Source organism: Prinia subflava, chromosome 21 (genome assembly GCF_021018805.1).
Source record: "Prinia subflava isolate CZ2003 ecotype Zambia chromosome 21, Cam_Psub_1.2, whole genome shotgun sequence".
In the NCBI taxonomy this organism is placed as follows: Eukaryota; Metazoa; Chordata; class Aves; order Passeriformes; family Cisticolidae; genus Prinia; species Prinia subflava.
The window spans coordinates 7,465,293-7,487,126 of record NC_086267.1 but is presented as its reverse complement, the minus strand read 5'-3'; the positions used below and the strand labels follow the sequence as shown (position 1 = coordinate 7,487,126).

Below are 21,834 nucleotides of genomic sequence, written 5' to 3'. Positions count from 1 at the left end.
CCGCCCGCCCCCGCCGCTTCCCGCCCGCCCCCGCCGCTTCCCGCGCTGCCGCCATGTCGGCCCCGCCCCGCGCCCCGTGAGGGGACGCGCGGCTGCCGCGTCCGCAGCGGCGCCGTGCCGCGATTCTCGTTCGTTTTACCGAACTCCCGAGCCTTACTGCGTGATCTGCTGAAAAGATACCCTAAAGTGAAAGTTATATTCTACCTTATACACGTATTCAACTAGTGACTAAGTAACTGTCTTAGCAGAAATATCTATAGCCAAAAAGGAATGTAAAAAGCAGTGTGCACTGCTGTGCACACTGAACAGAGTTTGAGGAGAAAATTGAACAGAGTTTGAGGAGAAAAAAAGGTTCAAACAACTAGGTGAGTTTTCAGAAGTCCTGAAGATGAGTGTCAGTGGCACTGCAGGGAGAGGATATAAAATACAGCCAAATTTGCATGCTGCTGTGGGTATTTTTAATTGCCTCATAGGAAGAAGAGGTGAAGAATCAGGGAGATTTGGGCAGGGGGGCGTGCAACCACACAGCAATGCAAAGTTTATGCTAGATCTTAAAACTGAGAGCAACAGCTGGAGGGAGAATGGTGACAGGAATACGAGTTTTGTTTCTCCATGACCCATTCCACCCTTCCACCAAAAGCACAGAGAGCTCAGTGGGACAGACTGGGCAGCTGAATGCCCAGGAATTAAATCTGTAAGAGCCAAGCTGCTGCCCGTTAGGAATAACCCATGGCAATGAAAGAAAGGCCTTTATCTGCCTGGAACCTTGTGTAAGATCCTGTGCTGTCTGTCTCTCCATCTCAGCGCTGCAGTCATCTCTGTCTTGATCTCTAGGACTTTATGCACTACAATACTACAAACCTAACATGACTATCAATTCTATTAAATACTGCACAAAATCATTTTACCTAGTCTTGCCCAGCCCCAGTGGAAAGAAAACACCTCAACATACTTATTTATAACTAAATTTATTTTATTTTTATATGATACATATAGAGAGATATACATATATGTATGAAATACAGCCACAAGTTATTACAAAAGTGTCCAAACACAAGTTCTAATGAGTACAGTAAAAAGTGATATTTTAGAAGAAATATCTGAGATCTACAGTATCTTGGTTCCAAGTGTTAGAATTTCCATTAGACATTGTAAGCAGAAGAGGACACGTTTCCTCCATGGCCTGTCCAGTTAGTGTGGATAAATACCCCTGGCTTTGATAATAATTCATAGGTATGTGCACCAAAGTAATCACGCTGAGCCTGGAATGAGAACACACAGACAAACCAGACACAAAAATGTCAATATTGTATGAGTTCTAGAAGTTGCACCTACTGGTACCTAACAAGGAATAGTAGAAATAAGATTGGACTCGAATATTAAAAATCTCAAAATTATTTTCTCATTATTAGCAAAACCACTGCAATGAAAAATTTACTAATATGTAATAATTAAATGAAGAGTTCTGCAGAAACACAAGTATAGGATTTCTGCTTGGTACTAATCTAAAAAACAAGCCCTTCCGTACATCCAAACATTCAAAGATACTTCTCTACAAACCATTTGGGTTCAAAGATATCATTACCCTTGGTTCACAGACAGAATACAAACACACATTGGGCACTGCCATACCAGTATCTCTGGTGTTCTTTATCCAGCTGTCTCTAAGTGTTTTAATGACATGAATTTTGGGTACAACAGAAATATATTAGGCAACCTATACTGTGAGTGACTTGGATATATTGCCATTGAGACCTTTAAAGCAATATTTAAACAACAGCATGATGAGATTTCAGTACTACCTGAATCAGGTTAGCTGGCAGTGTCTCGTGCCTGTATCCATCATAAAAAGACAGTGCTGTGGTGAAGCAGGGCATAGGGATTCCAATCTGCACTGCAGTACTGATCACACGGCGCCAGGACTCCTGGGGAGAGGAAAGGAGGGGGGAAAGGATCAGTGCTCCCTCAGAGGTACCTGCAGGAGGCACATGAACTACGTGTGGGTGCTGTTTCATGTTCTATGAAATCTAAGTCTGAGCTAATAAGCAGCAGAGTCCTGATTGTACATAAATGAGGTTGATCTAAAATTATGGCAAGTAAGACAGAGTTAACAGCAGGATGAGAACAGTTGAGACATGCAGTCAGACCACAGCCTCAAGCGAGGATGCTGTTCTTTCACATAAACATGGTCAGAGCATCTCAACAGCAGGAACTCGGTGGGGAATGAGGAATGTTCTGAGCTCTGAGGCGCTTCCAGGACCTCTCACCAAGCACAGAACAAAGCTCGCCCAAGGCCATAAGAGGACAGCACTGACAGACGTGGATAATCCTCAGTTCAACTGTTCATGTGGTCTAGTAATTTGCATGGAATATTCAGGTTCAGTTACAAGACCTACTAATGATAACATGAGACTTCTTTTTTGGCCAGATAATGTGGTTTTAGTTCTGCCCATCAGCTCCATCCAAATCGGGACACTGTTTAACACAGGCCTAAAGAATGGATGGGTCTGGAACTGTTGCTCTGGGGCTCCTGTAAACAGTGGTACTGGAACAGAGCTTTATGGTCTGCTCAGCTGAAATCCAGCTGCACAGTAGGCACAAGACACAGAGCAGTGATGAGAATGTTCACATAGGCCAGGCCTTTATTCCTCATACTATGGTCCCTCTGAATTGCTGGATTTTTGCCTAAGGCTCTTCTGTAACAGTAAAATGGGAACCTTCAGTTTCCACTCACAGCTTGGTCAGTATCAAAGAGAAGAACCATGACAGTCCTGGCTATAAATTATTGTTTTTATGCTCTCCTTTTCTTGGAACTTACCTGACAGTTTTCTACAGCTTTCTTAAAGAAATCATCCAACAGCAAATTCTGGAGCTCAGGGTTTCGATCAAAAGCATCTTTGATTTTTCCCAGGAACACACTAGGCAAAAATTAACCAGGAATAAATGTCACAGCTTCCAACAAAGGCCCGGAATCAAAAATTTACAGTGCCAGAACTTGACTCAACCAGATTCAGATTCCAAACATGACAAAGACCAAAAAAATTTTCAGCTGTTAAATCACCAGAATAGTGGGTTCATCTAGTAACCTTTGGTGTTAGCTACAGCCTTTCAGAATCTTACCAGCAGAGTAACTCCATGGATTTTCCATGGAAATCTCTAGACTTGTCACCCAAGCACCTCATAAACTAAACTGCCTGCTTTTCTTCCCTCAGCAGCCACAATTACCTTCTGATGATGCAGCCTCCCCTCCACATCAGTGCAATACCACCATAATTCAGTGTCCAGCCAAATTCTTTGGCTGCTTGTCTCAGCAGCATGAAGCCTTGAGTATATGAGATAATCTTGGAAGCATACAGGGCCTAAAAAAAAAAAAAATCAAATTCCCATTCTAAGAGAAGTCTCACAAAGTTGAACAACAAACTTCATGCTCTGTTCAGCCCACATCTCAACAGGGATGAGCACAGTAGCAACATCCCAGTTATCTGAGAACCAAAATATCCTTTCTCATTGGAAAGTTTGGTTTCAACAGAGAGAGATCAAGAGATCAATACCCAGGTAAAGGCAGGAGTGTTGAGGGGTGGACAAGTTCCTCTGTGTGACTTATGACGTCTGTACCCCATGCAGTTGTCTCTGCCCACTGTGGCTTAGAGCTGAAATCCTTCTGGATCCTTCCTAACCTTCCTGTGGTTAGGAATGAGTGACATTATGCTTTGTGGACATCACGAGACAATCCACAGTGCTGGGCGCAGGAACCAGTTCTCATGGAATACAAACACAAGAGCTCCTCCCCAGGGTTCACAGCATCCCTGCACAGGGACTCACCTTGCGGATGTCCTCCAGGAAGGCCTTCTTGTTCCCACTGAATGGAGTCATTCTGGGCCCTTCCAGCACCTTACTGGCCTGCACTCTCTCATCCTTGAGGGAAGACAGGCACCGTGCAAACACAGCTTCACCTTTGGGCATGGCAGGAGAGAGGAATCATTAGAAAGCTGAGCATCACTGTTCGTGTCTGAGGTACTCAAGCACCACAGAGTGTCACTGAGTACTGAGCCATGTACAAGCAAAATAACTGGTGCACAAATTAATTATTCCAACAGCATTCCAGAGGACAACACTGTCACTCAGTACAAGCACTGGGTAAATATTGACCGGTGCAGCTTTCACATGACAAAGAAAAAAGCCACAAGTCATCCACATGAAAATTTACCCTCAGGAACATTTACCAGCTCTCAGTTTTGAGAGTTTACTTTAAAATCTCTTCCTGTCTATCAGAGACTGACAGTAGTGCACTGCAGTCTAGGAAACTGCAAGGCTGAAGACTTCACCAACTATTGTATCATGCTTTTAAGATAAAAAGCTGTTCCTTAAATGCCAGCTCACATTAACTGGATGTGCTTTGAAATACACACATGCAAAATAAGGGCAATTAAAACTGAGACTAAATCAGCAGGCTAACTTCTAAGATGAAATAAGATTTACAAATCTGGTTGGCCTCTAGCACTAGTATTCAGAAGTCCATTGGAAACTTTTCTAACATCACCAAACAGGTTACTAAATATCATCTGTCAGGCTGGCTCAATGAGTTCCTAATCATGCTGGTTTAAGCTGTACTTGTTTGTAACTGAAGACAGTACTGTAAAATGAGGGAGAAAAATATTTGCTTTTCAGGGTCTGATAGAAGGAGAAGAAGCAAATCTTCATACTGTCATTTTATTCCACCCTTTAAGGGAGTTGTGATACACAAAAAAAGAAAAATAAAAACCACACCCCAAAATCAAACTAACAACAACAATTAAAAAAAAAGTGAGTAATGATTTCACAAGACTCTGGATCCTCCCTACAGCAGGAAGACACATCAGAATACCTAAATCAGAATAGGCTAATTTCCATTTCTGCAAAGACTTCCTTCTACAGTGGGGAGGAGCAGCGTGGTAGGAAAACCAGGAAAAAGCAGGAGTAGCATGACTCTGCTTTTACAAGCAGGAGTTTGCAAGTCATGCTCATGCAGTAAACCCACACAGCAACTGCCCTGAGAACGGTCACGTTTGCACAAGGACTGTGGCACACACTTCCCTGTCAGCTCAGCGTTACCTAACAGTGCTCCCTGGCACTGCAGAGCACTGATCAGGGAGTGTCTCCTCCACCCTTGATCTTTGCAAGCACACCAAAGAGGAGGATATTAGCAGTACAAGCAAGAAACACTGTTTCAAGCCTAGAACTGAAAGACTACAGCTGCAGCAGAACATTAAAACCATTTAGAGAACGTGTTTTGCTGCTGGAATGCAGCCATGCTTCTTTGACAGCTACACTGCAGTTACTTTCTTTTAGCTACTGAATATAATTTTTCTTGTCTTCAGGATTTGACTAGTCAATGCTAAGGAAAAAGAGGTAGAGAAAGCATGGAAATGAAGGCAAATCTGAGAGCAAAGAACCTGTTGACTCATTTAATTTACTCAGTGGGAGGCCTGCTCTGGATGTGTGGTATTAGGGCACTCGCACATGTTGCAGATGTGTTACAGCTCCTCTGCATTACCACACTCTGAGCACAGCACTTAATATTGCCCTGTCACTGAGTCCCCTCAGCACTGCAGGGACACCACAGACACAAGTGTGACAACAGGACTGCCAGCATTTAAGGAACAGGGTGAAAACAAGCCCAGCAAAAAAACCAGGAACAGCTGTCAGGGCAGACAGGCTGGAACAGCTACACCTACAAGAGCCTCTTGTCCCAGCCCAGCCCTGCTGTGGGCTGACTTCAGAGACTCTTTTCCCCTGCTCCTTACTGTGATGTGGTACATGGAGGTAGGAAAGATCAAAGCAGCAGTTACCGATGAGTGTGACCGGGACTCCGTACTCCAGGGCAGAAATGGCTGTCCACTTCCCTGTGCCTTTTTGCCCTGCACTGTCCCTGATCTTTGGGAGGAGGTATTTGCCATCACTGTCTTTAAATTTGAGAATATTGGCTGTGATTTCAATCAGGAAAGAGTCCAACTCTGTCTTATTCCACTCCTGAAATACCTGAAAAAGGAGAAAAAGTATATACATATTCATACACACCACAATTTGCTGTGTCTCTACTACACCTTTTAATGTATATATTTTGCCTGATTGATTATAATGCTCAGTGTTTCACTAGCTCTTTTCAGGCAAGGTAATTCACATCTCTACAACTGAAGGTGCTTCCTGGAGAGAAATCAACCTAGCGTGGGAAGAGTTTTGGACAACCCCTATAAGCATTCAGCTGTCCATGCTTACTGCTCCTACCTCATGTAAAGCTCAGGAATATTGTGCCCCACCCCTGCAGGAGGCATGTCAGAAAAATTCACTTCATGTACACGCAGCAGCTTTATCCAAGCCCAGCACCTCACCAATGGCAGACAGACACCACGGCACAGAAAAGAGGAAAGACATTAAAAACTGCAAATCACCTTCGCCATCTCATCATGCTCCATGCCCACCACATCTTTCATCAGGTGATAGGCCTCACAGATTAGCTGCATGTCTCCATACTCAATCCCATTGTGCACCATCTTCACAAAATGTCCAGCTCCTTCCTCTCCCACCTGTCCGGAAACATCCAAAAATCCCCTCAGCAACGGCACTGTCACCACTTCCAGTGTTTAATACCTGTCTGTGGCTTCCTTCTGCCTAAAGGATGGAATCAAAGGCAGTGCTAACTGAAACCGGTGGGTCACAGGTCCATTCAGCTCCCCCAGCACATGACCCAGCCACAAAACTTCCTTTCCATTGCATGGTGTGAGTTACCAGAGATGGTAGATTGGAAATTAACACAGCCAGAAAATCAACCACTGATAATGCTGTGTTAATTGTGGACAAACACCCAGGAGCTTCAGCAACCAACCTGCCTAAGCAGGGATCTAACCCCAAGTTAGGGTCAGTATCAAACAACTATTTACCCAGTCACAACAAGGTTCCCCAGATCCCACTTTAGCAGCAATGCTTTGAAATATGGTCTTGATGTGGGGCCTGTGGGGAAAAAGAATACACCTTAGCAGACAGGTAGGGGATACAAACACCACAAGAGAAAACAAATGAAATCGATGGGTATGATGCCTCCTTCTGACCTGCCAAAAGGCAGCCTGGGCTGAGGGCAGCTGGCAGGTTGATAACCCATCCACACAGCAACGTCAATTAAATGTGTTTTTCCCAACTAGACCGTTTGCAAGACATTGGGACAATCAAGTCATGCTTTCAACACTGTACAGACAAGCATAATGCCCTTCAAGGAGCCCAAATACCCTGAATACAGAAGCTGCCCTTACTTAGCTGTTCAAGGCAAAAGATGAACAGGTAGCAACTTACTGTTGTTGATGGCTTTGTGCCAACACATTTGAACAGGCTGATACAGGTATGAAACACTAATGCAAAGGGACACGGACTCAAGAGATACTAAAGCTCAAGTAAAGCCTGGACACACCTTTTCTTTCTATGTCTATACAGAGAATGGCCAACCAGGGATAAAGTCTAATATGAGCATTGATGTGCAGTCCTTCACTGAGACATGAATACAAAACAGCACAGCAGCATGCACAAACTTGCAAATGAATTGATGCATTCAATAGTAGTACAAACATGTACTGAAGCTCCTTTTATAATATGTCACTACAGGGCCATTTACTGCTGCCTGATTCATGGTTAGCAGCTTCCCAAGTGTGCACAGCCTCAAAAGAAAAAAATACGAAATAGTACTTGTTTAAAATTTACGCAAAATTCCCTTCTCCCTTCAGATGTCTAGAGGTCCTACTTTTGCCCATGGATTCCTGGAGGAAAAGCCTGCCTTTGTTCCACTTTACATGAAGGCTCAGCACTGTCCCATGACCCCAGCCAGGTTGAGAAATCTGGAGCCTTGAGGAAGTGAGATAGCAACATTTCTTGTTCTCTCCACACCCACACCCTCCTCTTTCCCTCCCTCGGCACACAATGTGAATTGTTGCAAACCATTCTGAACAAGAAAATATAGTAGTTCTTGCTTACCAGGCTTCCTTGGCTCCTCCTGGCATGAGAGAGGGTCCATATCTGGCACCCTCCTCCCCACCACTAACACCACTTCCCACAAATAGGATGCCCTTTGCCTGTAGCTCCTTACAACGCCTCTGGAACAAAGAGCAGAGCAGCACTATTTAATTTTGTTTAATGCCAGAGGTTTACAAACAAAAGTTAGCAATTCAGATGTAAAATTAGGTTTTCAGTTCTGCTTTGGCCTTGCTAAAAGCCAACCTTAAGCAAGCTTGTTCATACACCAAAGTGAGCATTAGGAAACTTCCTGTTGCTTTGACATGGATCCTTGCAAAAGAACATGGTAAGAAAGTCAGTCCTTAAAAGCACCAGATAAACATGAGCAGCACTGAGGCCAGAAGAGGCTTGGAATTAAGTGTCAGGTGACACATGCTCTGTGCAAAGATGTGGGGGAGGCAGATTAGGCCCAAGGCGGAGTTGCTGAGTTCACTGCAGAGTAAAGGTGCAAGCACAGAAAACTCTAAGGGAAGTCCTTGCCTCTGAGAGGGAGAGAGGCACAGGCCAAGATCCCCACAGACAGCTGCAGGCTCCCCAAGGACTGACCCTCACTTTTCACTCCGGCATGGCCAACTCACTTATCCAAGATCAGGGTGTCGGATCAGAAAGATGAACACGAGCACCTCTTCTAAGATTTAGAAATACCAATCTGAGTGCAATATTTTCACGTGAGCACCCCTGACAGGTTAATGTAGCTTCTGTAACTTCTACATTTACAGCCTGTTCACAAGCAGATAATTACTCTGCTGATTCCATTACCAAGACAGCCAAACCAGCAGTTCTGTCTTACTGGATTGTCCTATGATCATGAAGGATTAAGAAATAACATCAAATCTATAAATATGCTCAGACTTATAAATCTCCAAGAAAACTTCATAAGATTGTAAAAGGAATTTTTCTAAAGATCTTCACTCTTTAGAACATGTCAAAAAGATATTCTCTGATGATCTGTGCAACTTATATAAAAACATTCTTATAGAGCAGTCCTTAACTGCTTTTTAATAGGCTGCATGATCTAATTTTGCAGAAATAATTCAGTTTGTCTTTTCCTGAGCACAGGGGTGAAGGCATCTTATTGACTGACTACTCTGACGATCAGAAGTGGGAGACTTGTGTGTATTTTATTCATTCTCTTTACATAGGAAACAGGCTTACCGTGGTATCTCTATACTCAGAATTCCCACCATCAATTATGATGTCTCCAGTCTCCAACAATGGCACCTGTCAAAAATAAACCACCATTTCAGTTTTTCCATACATTCAAAACCTCACTAATGATGAATAATGGAGAACTTCCAGAGGAAACTCCTCCAAAAGACAGCAAGCAGTGATAGGTAGAATGGATGTCTGCCTCACCAGTTTGTTGATGAAGTCATCCACTGCACTTCCAGCCTTCACCAGCAAGATGATGCGACGGGGCTTCTTCAGCGTGGAGACCATCTCCTCCAGGCTGTGAGCACCGATCACTTTGGTCCCCTTGGCCTCGTTAGCCAGGAAATCATCCACTTTGGAAACCGTCCTGTTGAAAGCACAAACCTGGGGGGCAAGAGCACAGGTTAATGAAAGCTGCCAAGGGAACTGCAACAGTTACTTTAACTGAGACTACAAATTATACAAGCAAGGTTCAACATCCTGTGCTCTCCCACTTCCACCTTTCTGACAGGCACAGGGCAGGCATGAACCTGAGCGTGTCTTTGCAAGTGCCTCGGGAACCTGTGGTTAATGGTAAGGCCAAGGCAAACTTCGGGGGAAAGTCATGCATAATTAACATATCAGGTGCCAGCTGACTATATGCATGCACCACTGTTCTTCTCTGGAAACAGGACAAAGGCCAGCACAGGGTGTAACTAAAAGGAGGAAATAACACCCATTAGATCACCACAAGAGTGGGGGGAAAGCACCCACAAAAGGCTCAGCTCCAATCCCAAGTGCTACTAGTCGGCCTTCCTAAACAATGTTTCCTCACTTACCACGAAGCCGTGGTCATTCATGTTCAAAATCAGGTTCTGACCCATCACGGCCAGTCCAATCAAAGCAATGTCAGCTCTGGAATGCGGAAGAACAAAAATGCCAGGTAAGTCACTAGCAGCGATCCAGCAGTAGCATCCACACCTCTGTCAGCCTGTCCTGGCCATGCCAGCTGCCAGGACAGCCCATCGCTTCCTAACAAATATGGAGTTTTGAGGTCATTCTGTCAGCTGTTACTGCAACCGATCACAGACCCGAGGCTGTGCGGAGTCACCGGGCAGAGCCCCCGCAGCAAACAGCGCATCAGGGCCTCCCGAGCCCGGGCTGCAGCCCCGGCGCAGCGCGGCCATGCCAGACCCCTCTCCCGCCCCGCTCGCGGTGCCGCCCCGCTCTCACTCGGCCATGGCAGCGGCGTTCGGGGCTCTCTGTTCTCTGGGGCTCTGTGTTATCTTGGGGCGCTCCGTTCTCCCGAGGCTCTCTGGGGCTCTCGGCTCTCCCGGAACTCTCCCGGCTCCCTCGGGGCTCTGCGGGCTCGGCCTGCGGCGCGCGCCGGCTCCCCTCATTAGCCGCGGGCGGGGCGGGGCGGGGCCGAGCGCGCCCATTGGCTCTTCCCGAGAACCACGCCCCCGTGCATGGCCCGATGTGGCGGGGGCCACGCCCCCTTAAAGGGGCAGGGGCGCAGCGGGTGTGGGCAGGGCCCGGCCCGGCCGCCCCGGCCCCGCCGGGCTCTGGCGCTGCCCCCGCCGGGCTCTGGCGCTGCCCCCGCCGGGCTCTGGCGCTGCCCCCGCCGGGCTCTGGCGCTGCCCCGCCGGGCTCTGGCGCTGCCCCGCGGCCCCGCCGGGCTCCGGCGCTGCCCCCGCCGGGCTCTGGCGCTGCCCCGCGGCCCCGCCTGGCTCCGGCGCTGCCCCCGCCGGGCTCCGGCGCTGCCCCCGCCGGGCTCCGGCGCTGCCCCCGCCGGGCTCCGGCGCTGCCCCCGCCGGGCTCCGGCGCTGCCCCCGCCGGGCTCCGGCGCTGCCCCCGCCGGGCTCTGGCGCTGCCCCCGCCGGGCTCTGGCGCTGCCCCCGCCGGGCTCTGGCGCTGCCCCCGCCGGGCTCTGGCGCTGCCCCGCCGGGCTCTGGCGCTGCCCCGCGGCCCCGCCGGGCTCCGGCGCTGCCCCCGCCGGGCTCTGGCGCTGCCCCGCGGCCCCGCCTGGCTCCGGCGCTGCCCCCGCCGGGCTCCGGCGCTGCCCCCGCCGGGCTCCGGCGCTGCCCCCGCCGGGCTCTGGCGCTGCCCCGCCGGGCTCTGGCGCTGCCCCGCCGCCTGCGCGGCCCAGCAGCCCCGAGAGACGCGCCCGCCCCCGGGGGAGCCGCGCAGCTGCCCCGGCCCGCCGGCCGTGCCTCTGTTGCCAGCGATACGTTCCCTAGGAGCGCCGGTAACTGCGCTGTTTGTCATTCTAATTATCAGTTGGCTTCGATTCGGCAGTCAGCCCCTCAGGTATCACCGCTACCCGTTGGTGTGCCCAGGCAAAGCTTGACAAACCTGTCCCTCTGTCAGCACTGAGGCGATCTCAGGAGGACAAAGCCACTTCCCTACCTCCGCTCCGATGTATCGGCAACACACACACCCCTCTCGAGACCGTGGTTTCTACTAAATTCTATATAAATTATTTTCTAAACAAGATGACAGTCAGCAATCTGGCCCATCAAGTTTTCGGTTCACCTTAATTTTAGGCACTAAGAGTGAATGAATCAGAAAGCAGTGACAGGTGGCTTCCACGACGTAGTCATTAACCTGTCAGAGGAGCCACCAGGAAAAGTTCACAGGTTACTCAAGCGTGTAACTGGAAAAAAACCCAGGGCATCAGCCCCAGCAGCAAAGACAACAGCTTTTCAGGTACAGAACAGAGGCCAGCAGCCTGGTAAAGCTATTTTGTCACCATGCAGCTGGTTTAAAGCTCTAAGAGGTTTCTGACCTGTTTCAGTGAGACTTAAAATCCTGTCCATGGCTTTTAAAAGCTACAGAGAACTTTGCACCTTCAGACCACGTCAGGAATGATCCATGGGCATCTCCTGACACACCTTTGTTCACAGAGTTCACTCTGCTGTTGTGTTTTGATGGTTTGATTTCACCCATTTCCTCCTGTCACCCCCAGATAAGCAAATTCAGTATTGGCAGCACTGTCACAAGCCCAATTTATTTTTCAAGCAAAATAATCACCTGAAAGCATCCAAAAAGTATTTAGAAATGCTGTGCAGCATACCAGAGGGGAAAGGATGAGGGCAAGCAGGGCCTCCCTTCCCCTTCTTTCCCAAGAACAGTCGAGATCAATGTCTTTTCATGAAAGCATGGGCTTGTTGAAAACATGTTTTAAAAACAAGTAATGGACATAAGATAGAAGTAACTAAATCATAATGACAGGACACAGTCTATCTGCTAATGCACTGGTTGTACCTTTATTGTTTCACCTCGTTCACTAACAATTCAGTGGTGCAAGGTTACCATACACAGTTAGATATCTGCATTGCACACCTAAGGCTATACAGCAAATGGATCAGAATTAGTACAAATACATGAACTATATTTACATTTTGTATACTCAAGCTCCAAATATCGGATATATTTACAAAATAAAATAAGAAAATGAAAACCTGAAATTAATGTACAGTGTTGCTGATACACTCCTTCGCTGGGATGAAATCAGTTTGCAAAGAGATTTGTTCAAGAAGGCCACTTATACAGCATTTACCTTGTATACCTTGTGTACAGAGAGATTAACAGGGACGTGGGGACCGCAATTCTGAGGGATGTATTCCAGTGAACAGCATGTCTAATGTCCAAATTTGGGAGCCATAACCAACTGCACATGAAGGATGAACAAGCAAAGTGGAAATTCAGACCTGATCCTGGGAAGTGCTGATCATTCAAGACTCCCTCTGCTTCCAGTCCCTGGTTTCCAGGCGAGCAGGAGGTAAATTCAGCACTGCTCAGGGGCAGCCCATTCACTTGGCAACATTAAGAACTGAAGACTTAGGAGCTCCACACCAGTTTTCTGAATACAAAGCTGATCCCAGCAATTTAAATCCTGTTCCAAATAACATTGGACACAATCATCTGGTTAGCGTTGGACTAGTTTTGATTTCAAATACACAGAACACATAAATGGCCTTCTGAACAAAAGTCAGTCCTGTTCTTGAACAGTTGATGTTTTGAACCAAGGAAGCACGAAGTTAATACATCCTGCTACAGACACTACAGCCAGACCACTGACTGGGTTAGTAACTACAACGGGGAGATGCAACACGCACGTCAGACCCACTGGTAGGGACAGCCAGGAAACCCCTCCTGAGCAGCAGCAGGGCCCCACCAGCTGCATCTCCAGACACCCAGCCCAGCACCGGCCACAGCAGCTCGGGCAGTTTAGTACCACTGGGTGTTACACCAAAGCTAATCCTCTTCCTTATCTAATGTGCAATTAATTACAGATGTATAAATATACAATACATTACATAAAATTAAATCCCTGTAAATTAGATAACAAGCAGCAAAAAGTAAAGTCTTTGCTTTGAAATACCATGTTAACCAGTAATAAGGACTATCAGACATTGACCAAAAAGCCTTTTCTCAGCAGTCTGGAAATCATACTCTCTGGAAATAGTACTCCCTTCTCTTCTGTATTCTCAGAATACAGGAATCTTCTTTAAAAAGGTACTTAAAGTGCATTTCTAAAACACAGTAAAGGAGGTTTCACTTGATTTTAAAATACCCAGGAAGATCCAACATTATTTTCAATGGACAAAAAGGACAGTTTTCTCCTTCCTTTTGGCAAGGAACATAAAAACCCAAATACAGCACAATTTGACACTCATTATTCCCAGAGAATGCCCACCAAGCTCCCTGCTGGTGTGTGTGCTCACGGGCTGGCAGGCCCACAAGCAGGATGCCTCATCCACAAGGCTGAGTCCCCAGAGCTGCCTGACTCTGGGACTCCACACACACACAGCAGGCGGCCAAGAATGGGCTTTGGAGTGCCAGGGGAAGGCAACTTAGCATGTTTTTCCTTCTTCAGTCTGTTTCCAAAAAGAAATTTCTAACAATTGGGCTAAGCTTTGAAGTGAATGGAAATCCATCTTTTTTGATTGTTTATTCGTTTGGTTTGTTATTTCTTTAAAGAAAACTTGGATTGGTTTCAGTCCAGTTTTAAGTAGGGAAACCCAAATGTCTCAAGGCAGGCTTCAGTAACTGCAGAAAAACTTTGCCTTTATGTCAGACCTGAAAACAGTAATGCCTATTTGAACTCCACGCAAGGACCTGGTTTGTCACAGATGATGCAGCTTTAAGAGATGCTGATGCTTAAAACCAGACTTCTCTTCTGATGATCTGTTAACCACTCAGACCTCAAGTCACCAGAAGCTGCTTCAAGTTTTAAGAAAGAAGAGTGACATTTATGCAACAACTGTAACACTTCAAGGTCCGTATAAAATAAGCATCTGTCTCTTCCTGCTTTTAAAGGAAGATCTCTTAATCATGATTTTGTGCAATGCCTATATCCACTTAGTTCATTCTCTGGCTTATCCAAAGCAAAGACTTAGAAAACTAGTTTTCTTCTAGTTAAAAAAAAGAAACAGATAAAAGTTAAAATGCTCTCAGTGTGTCACAACCTCCCACCACCTCAATCATTCTGCCTCCTCAAACAGATTCCACTCTCATTTATAAACAGTGGTGATGGCAACAATAACTTAATGCTTAGAATTAACCTAATTCTTGAGATCAGCTTAGCTGCAGTGTGAGGAGCCCTCCTGCAGGACAAGCGGTTTAATCCACACACTGGAAGTGCTTTATCATCATTGCATAACAAAGGAATATCATCACTGTATTAAGAGTCACACACAGTTAAACAAGACAAAAACAGAAACAAACAAACAAACAAAACCCCAAAACAACCCATCCCTATCATGTTCCTGGGTTCCCAGGATGCTCCCTCACTCTGGCTTCCAGTTCTGAAATAAATCTGAACACCACAGAGACAGCATGAGCATATGATTTAGCTTGAGAACTACCTGGAGACATGTGAAGATATGTCCTAGCAAGTGTCAGACTGCATCTCCCTGCTCCTTTGCCTGCAGGCTCTTAGGAGGTCTCATGCATTGCAATTTACTGAATGATGAAACCCCACACAGCAAAGATCTTCTCGAGACTCCAGTCCCACGCACGGCCACAGAGCTCCCGAGCACAGCCTGACAGCTGAACGTGTGCCCTGAACCCAGATGAGCTTCCTGAGCTGGACTGTGCCTGACGGGCCGACTGCAAGAGTGGGACAAACCCTTCCACCTCTCCCTGGAGAGCCTGGAGCCTCCAGATGGAATCCCTGTGCCTTGCCCAGGATCACAGCCAGCCCCATCAGTGTCCCAGGTACAGCAAGAAAGGATAACACAGCAGGAAAGGACACACACACATCCCCAGCCTCCCTAACACCTGACTGAGAGAGGAGTTCATTTCCCCAAAAGGAAATTCATTCTGCTCTTCCTTCTTGGGGCAGGGACCAAGACTTTGGCCACAAGAAGAACTTACACTGTAGGTCAAGAACTGACACCACCCAGCTGATGTCCAAGAAGCCAGCTATGACATTCCACTGACCAGGACCAGAATCCACTTGCTCTATTCCCCAGGAAGGATTAACTCTGAATACAGTGGGGTTTAGCTGATGAAAATTGCAGCAGAGAGATCAGGAGACACTCAGCAGTTATTTCAAAAGGAATTGGAAGTGTCCTGCGGCTCCCTGGGAATTGTTCCTTAGACCTTGGGTGCTCCCATGGACAGCTGGGGTGACGTGAGAGCATTACAGGGAAAGGGATGCACAAACAGGGACCAACTGCACTTTCATTTCCATTTAACACTCTCCATCTGTCAAACAAATGGCTGAAGCATCTGAAACTTTTGGGGTTTTATCTCATACTTCAGTCTGTGGTCTATTTCCCCTCTTGTCAGCACAGTCTGCTCAGCTCAGTTCAGAGGCTGAGGAGTGAGTGTTGATGGAATCTCTTCTGGGAAAGTGTTAAACCCAAGCACTGTTCACCTGCAACCCCTGCAGCAAAGCTTAAAGGCAGATTGTTCTAGCCAGTCCCTCCTGGTTTGTTCCCTAACTTTTTCTAGCTCATGCCTCAGCCCATTGGACCCTGGAAACTCAGAAACTCGCACAAAGTCCAAAATCCAGTCTGTCCAGATAGATTTGTCCAATATCAGCTTTCAACAGAGTTTAACTTAGAGGCTGATTCCGAAAGCCTGAGGAGCTATTGCAGTTTCTGGCTGGGTAACGTCTCCATTAAAGAATTTATCTTTCCCTGGCATTGGAACTTTGCCCTGAGGGAACCAATGACCACTGCCAAGTCACAAATTGAATGAAAACCCTGTAGCAGTCTAGACAGACAGTGGACAGTGGGACAGACACCAAAAGGTCAGCTGAAATGGGAAAACACTGTTATAGGAAAAAAATATTTTTTGTCTTTTTAGAATCGTGCATAATCACTCAATTTTTTGATTTTTTTTTTCTTTCTTTTTTTGTTTGGCCACATGCTACTAGAACAATGCTGGTACAGGTGAAAAGAAACAAGGTAGGGTTAGAATACCTAGAAAATGTGCTGAAGGAGTGGGGAAGGGGGGATGTTAAGCCACAGGATTACATACAAGAGAAACTGTCAAGAATCACAAAGAGAAAATGAGAGGTAACACTATCTATGGGAAGGTGAGTGGGGAGAACAGATGAGAACATCACGTGGACTCAGTACTTCATCTGGCCCGTGCGCCTTCGAGCCAGCTTTGACCTGTACAAAAGAAGAGTGAAAAAGTATTGGAGAATTCTGAAAGTTTATTTGTCCTCCCTCCCCGAAGTTTATCCACCTATTATTTTTTTTAATCCTTCGGTACAGTCCTAATTTACTCCATATGTTAAGAAAGTAAAATGTATCCAGGGCTGTAATGAGAAAGAATTCTCACTTCTTTGCTCTGCTTCTCTAATGGGAGAAGGGATCATTTAAGGGCTGCACTGTTCAGAATTAGTTGGTGCTGTATAGTAACAGCTTCATTTTTTGGGCTTTGGGGTCTTTGGGTTTCTTTTGCTGAAAGGAAGAGCTACTGCATTGGAATTAGATCTGTACAGCAAGCAGGGGCTGTCTGTGATACTGGAAAGGCTGCCACAGTTATAAAAAGGGAATGGAATTTCTGCTTTAGCTCATAATCAAGAACCTAAAAAAGGCAGTCCAGCACAGAGGAAGTATAAAACTTTATAAATTTGTAAAATGGCAATAGAAGGAAACTATCTCGTGGTCTCCAAATGTAGCATCCCACACATGTACAAACAGGACATGGCTGTGCAGAACATCACAAGCCAAAACAACAGCCCCTGCAGTTCCTGAAATATGGGGCTGGTTTGTTTTCTGGTTGTTTTGGGGGGTTTTCTGCCTACTCTCCTCCCTCCTCCAGTTCCCACATCTTGTCAAATTCCTCAGAACTAAAATCTGTGACCAACTATTTGCCTGCTGGTTTGAGCATCTCCCTCTGCAGCCCTGACCGCACCGGAGCTGCCTCTCACCGAATTGTGCCAGCGAGGAGAGGATTGAAGGCGTACAGCCAGTCATTCATGTCCTTGTCATTGATGGCCTGCAGCAGGACTCCACGGTGCTTTGTGCACACTCCAAACGTGTTGGGTGTCTGCAAAACGAAGGACAATTTAAAATACAAAGTCTACAAGCACCACAGGCTTTCCTCTCGGAGAGAACCTGTTCTTCACATCCCTCTTTCATTTATGTCTCGCTGCTGATTTCCAGGGTATTATCAGCCATTATCTTCTACAAAATAAAGTCTTAACTGCTGAGTGTGGGCTTTAAGAGTTGCTGGGATGGACCAGCAGAGTTTAATTTGATTCCTTGCAGGATTTTAGTATGTTATGTGGGGTTTTGTTTTTAAAACAAACAAAACACACAAGCTCCCGAAAAAACATCCAAAGAAAGCTACAAAAACCCAACATGTGGGGTAATCGTACCAATACATGCTCCTAAAAGCTAATCTGATGTGTGACAGCAGTCACAGTCACTCTCTGGTACAACTGTGTCCAAAACCATGAGAAACCCTGAACAAACTGGGAACTCTGTAGGCAGGATGCTCAATGTCTCCACGACTCAGATCCATTTTCCTGAGACCAGAGATGACACAGCTGATGGTACAGATGCACTACTACTTGTAAAGTTCTTGCTTTCTAGATAAATAAACAACAGCTCTCAGACTGACCTTCACCATTGCCTGTTGATCCTCACTGTATTCCACCTGAGCTGTGGATAAGTTTATGACTCCTCTTTCTACAGGATCTTTGTCACTGTTGTAAATAAAAACATAGGGACGGCGAACCACCACGAAGTGCTTGGCCCAGGAGCTGGAGAGTGGCTCCTTGAAGTGGAGGTATCCTTTCTTTGACACCACAGAGCTGGAAGAAACAAACCCACATCAGAACAGAAATAGATATTCCCCTGAGTATCCCTATGAAGTGCAAAACACTGTGTAAAACACTTGGTCCTTGATATGTTTTGTCTGCAACAGTGTTCTGAAGAAGTTCTAAACCAAGCTGGATTGTGTTTTCAACAGCTATGCAGAAGTCTGGCAGAAAGAAGGTCCTCAGAGATCTCTGCTTCAGTGAACTTCAGCCATGGTTTGATGATAACAAACATCATATTTGAGTCACTGGATCAAATATCAGCACAACCTTCCCTAATCCATGACAGAGGACTCTGCAGCTCTGCTACCACCTGTTCATTTTCCTTCTTCAAATGGGGCACAGAACCTACAAATCTCAGAAAGCTCCTGGGACTGTTCTCAGGAAGCCACGAACACACAACTTAAAAAACTTTAAAAGCTTAACAACAATAAAAAACTTACCCTGGTCTGATTTCCTCAATATCAGGAACGAGGTTTAGGAACTCGTTCTTTCCAGCTCTGGCAAGGTAGGAAGTTTCTACTGCAGGAATTATCTGGAACTGTTCCACCTCATGACAGGGACTGGAGGCACGAGAATTTGCTTCTGGTGTCCTTTAAAAAAAGCAGAGAAAAAAAAGTAAATCGCAATAAAGCAACTGAATGTGACAATGGAATTTAAACTGCATCTACAAGCCAGTTTGAAGTTCCATCTTCCAGCCCAGATTTATTGTATGACATTGGGATCCTTTTGTGCAATATTAAATAGCATTTTCCCTTGATATCTGTGGAAGTTGTTTCCCCCCGCTTCAACCTTGTTTCTCCTGCATACATAGACATACTTCCTACTACTGTTTGATGTAAAATGTTCCACTTCCTCAGCACTCCTCCTTCAGGGATGTTGAACTACAGAGTTATTCCCAGTTTCATCAAAAATATCTTGTATAGATATAGCTGAGAAAGATAAACGGAGATTAATGGCCAAACTGGTTTATTCTGGGTCGTTATTAGTAGACCTTTTCAACAGACCTCTGAAAAAACTTGTGGACTCTGCACACTGTAGATGCACTGGTCATTGGAATGACAAGCATCTGACTGTTCTCCCAGCACAAAGGGGAAAAATAAATACTTCAAAAAAACAAAATGGGAAGAAGAATTGTGCAGAGTGACTGGAGAAGTAAGGCAAGGGGGCTGTACAGAGAAATAGGAAAAGGAAGAAAAGAGGAAAAAAAATCACGGAACAGCAAAGAGATCTGTGAAGCACTGAAAAGTGATGATTTCCTTTTAATACACTACACTTACTTCTGATCAACTGAATTGCACCGGGAATCCACCAGGGAAGGGCAGGTGGATGAAGGGGTGAGGGTTGCACTGCTGAAACTGGACACGGACGGGTCCCGCCCAAGTGGAGAAATATCCGAGAGCTGCAAGCACAAACACAGGGAAAGCATCACAGGAGCTGGCTTGGAGCTGGTGTTCACTGCTGGCTGAAAATGGCTTTCAGCAGAGAAGGCTCAGGTAACAGAAAGGCTTTTTCATCACCCATTTTCCTACCCAGTAGGCAAATTTTCACACAAATCACCTAAACTCATCTGGGGGCAGAAGCAGCACTTATACAGACACAGATTATTATTATCCATGTCCTACACTTCTGATTATTCACACTCTGACTTCATCAGTGGATACAACATCATCTAGTTTGAAACTTGGTATTCCCTTTGCCTACAGATAGAATTTTTAAGAGTCGATTTATCCTTTTACATAAGGAAAGTGTATGTAGGGAAAGACAGTCAGAGTCTGCTAATAAACTGGGAACTGTACTACAGTCCAAGGCCACACCATTTCCAATTCCTGCATAGCCTTTGGAACCTGATGCTTAATAGGCAAATGCTTCCAACAGACTGAAAATAAAAAAAATAAATAAAGTGGTTCATCTTCTCATAGTATCAGCAGATTCCATGACCCACAAACATGCTGCTATTGTACTACAAATCGAGTGTATTACAATGAAAGATTACATGAAATATTTACCTTACAATCGCTGATGCTGTTGTACACCTGGTTGAATTCCCGATTGAAGGTATGAGTAAGAAGCTGCAGACACTGTAAGGGGAGGTGAGGGGAAACAAATGAGATACATAGAAGAATTTTATATTTAGATTTTCAGAGGAATTTGAACAGAAGAGGTGATTTGCCAAGACACACCTGGCAGCTCATGAAAGAAAAACAAATTCTAAACTTCTACGAAGAATCACAGAAGAGAGGAATAATCACTTCACTTGATAAAATTATGAAGTTTTTATAGAACCACTACCACAGGGAAATGAGATACAGCCACAGCCCAAACCTCCCCAGCAGCACTGGCTGGTGAGAGTGCCTAATTCACCAACCAGGATGCTGAAATGAACCTCTCCCAGTTCTGGATGTTCACCAGGCTGTCTGAGACGCTCTGATGGCCCTCTAGCCCCGCTGGCCCCCAGCTGCAGCCCGTGCCATACCTTGGTGGCCAGCTCCTTCTCCCGGTCCACCAGGCTCTCGATGTCCGCGGAGTCGTAGCCGCTGCTCTCGCTGGGCGTCACCGCGCTCTCGAAGGTCGTGGTGGAAATCTGAGAGGAAATGCTGGTGGAGGTGCTGAGGGTTCCACTGCTCAGACTGGGGGACAACGAGTCACTCAGGGACTTGGGGATGCTGTCACCAAGCTTCTCACGAAGCAGGAGAAAATGTCGGGTTTTTTCCACCTAATAAGAAGAGAAATCAGTATTGTCTGCTCCAGGAAGGTGCCCATTTTACAGACACTGAATTCTTAGGAATCCTTTACTATTCATAGCAGTAACTTTCCCCAGGGAAGAGAGTTTATAGTGGCAGTGGAAATTGAATTTCCCTTTGTTTAATACACTGAGATTCAGAGCTGAGGACTTTACTCAGCAGCCAGACACACACTTTGTATCTTCTCTGCCAGGAGAATTCATTTAAATCTTGACTTTGATCTCTTTACTCACCTCATGCAGCAGCTCCAGTTTCTCCAGTTCCCACTGATGCTCTAAAATGAGGCTGTCACCCCTGGGCCTCCAACCTGCCAGGTTCTCTTCTCCCCTCACATATGCCACAGAAGTATCCAGGACTTTCCTCCTCCTCCTCTGCATTCCTGAGCAGTAAAAAACGAGATGTGTTAAAACCACAGCCAGAGGGGTGTCACTGAGAAACAATCAGCAACTTGCAAAGAACCAGCACTTCTGCTGTTTGGCTGGAAATACACAACACAAGGATTCATTACCTGCAAATACACAACCAAAGAAACTTGATTTAGTCCAGCTTTCTTACTTCTTTCAGATATTTTCTAATGACCAAGATATAATGCAAACTCCTGGTCAGCTTAATTTAACACAGGACTTCAGT

At 46.0% G+C, this 21,834-nt stretch overlaps 2 protein-coding genes across 5 annotated transcripts in view; both read right to left on the bottom strand.

Moving 5' to 3' along the window:
- Positions 1 to 965: 965 nt before the first annotated feature.
- Positions 966 to 10,744, bottom strand: PGD (phosphogluconate dehydrogenase). The gene is made up of 13 exons (XM_063417107.1): positions 10,399 to 10,744; positions 10,005 to 10,080; positions 9,391 to 9,570; positions 9,190 to 9,255; positions 7,996 to 8,114; positions 6,918 to 6,987; positions 6,429 to 6,563; positions 5,829 to 6,018; positions 3,823 to 3,953; positions 3,226 to 3,359; positions 2,819 to 2,918; positions 1,803 to 1,925; positions 966 to 1,262 (listed from the first exon to the last, which is right to left on the bottom strand). Exons 1-13 carry the CDS (start codon positions 10,602 to 10,604, stop codon positions 1,143 to 1,145), a joined length of 1,650 nt encoding a protein of 549 aa, XP_063273177.1. The 5' UTR covers positions 10,605 to 10,744; the 3' UTR covers positions 966 to 1,142.
- Positions 10,745 to 12,408: 1,664 nt separating this feature from the next.
- The window catches only part of KIF1B (kinesin family member 1B), a 77,082-nt gene continuing 67,656 nt past the window's right edge, over positions 12,409 to 21,834 (bottom strand). For all 4 annotated transcript variants that reach the window (XM_063417100.1, XM_063417102.1, XM_063417101.1 and 1 more), the window contains 8 exons: positions 21,438 to 21,583; positions 20,937 to 21,176; positions 20,470 to 20,541; positions 19,741 to 19,862; positions 18,904 to 19,053; positions 18,262 to 18,454; positions 17,567 to 17,685; positions 12,409 to 16,799 (listed from right to left, as the gene is read on the bottom strand). In XM_063417100.1, coding sequence (XP_063273170.1) covers positions 16,757 to 16,799; positions 17,567 to 17,685; positions 18,262 to 18,454; positions 18,904 to 19,053; positions 19,741 to 19,862; positions 20,470 to 20,541; positions 20,937 to 21,176; positions 21,438 to 21,583 — 1,085 coding nt within the window. In that variant the 3' untranslated portion in view covers positions 12,409 to 16,756. The remainder of the gene's footprint in view (positions 16,800 to 17,566; positions 17,686 to 18,261; positions 18,455 to 18,903; positions 19,054 to 19,740; positions 19,863 to 20,469; positions 20,542 to 20,936; positions 21,177 to 21,437; positions 21,584 to 21,834) is intronic.

Excerpts from the sequence above, each read along its gene's own strand:
- PGD (XM_063417107.1), bottom strand. The coding sequence starts at position 10,604 with ATGGGCGCGCTCGGCCCCGCCCCGCCCCGCCCGCGGCTAATGAGGGGA. Across the intron at positions 10,081-10,398 it reads AACGCCGCTGCCATGGCCGA|AGCTGACATTGCTTTGATTG; the intron begins GTGAGAGCGGGG and ends TCCGCATTCCAG. Across the intron at positions 1,926-2,818 it reads AAGCTGTAGAAAACTGTCAG|GAGTCCTGGCGCCGTGTGAT; the intron begins GTAAGTTCCAAG and ends TCCTCTCCCCAG.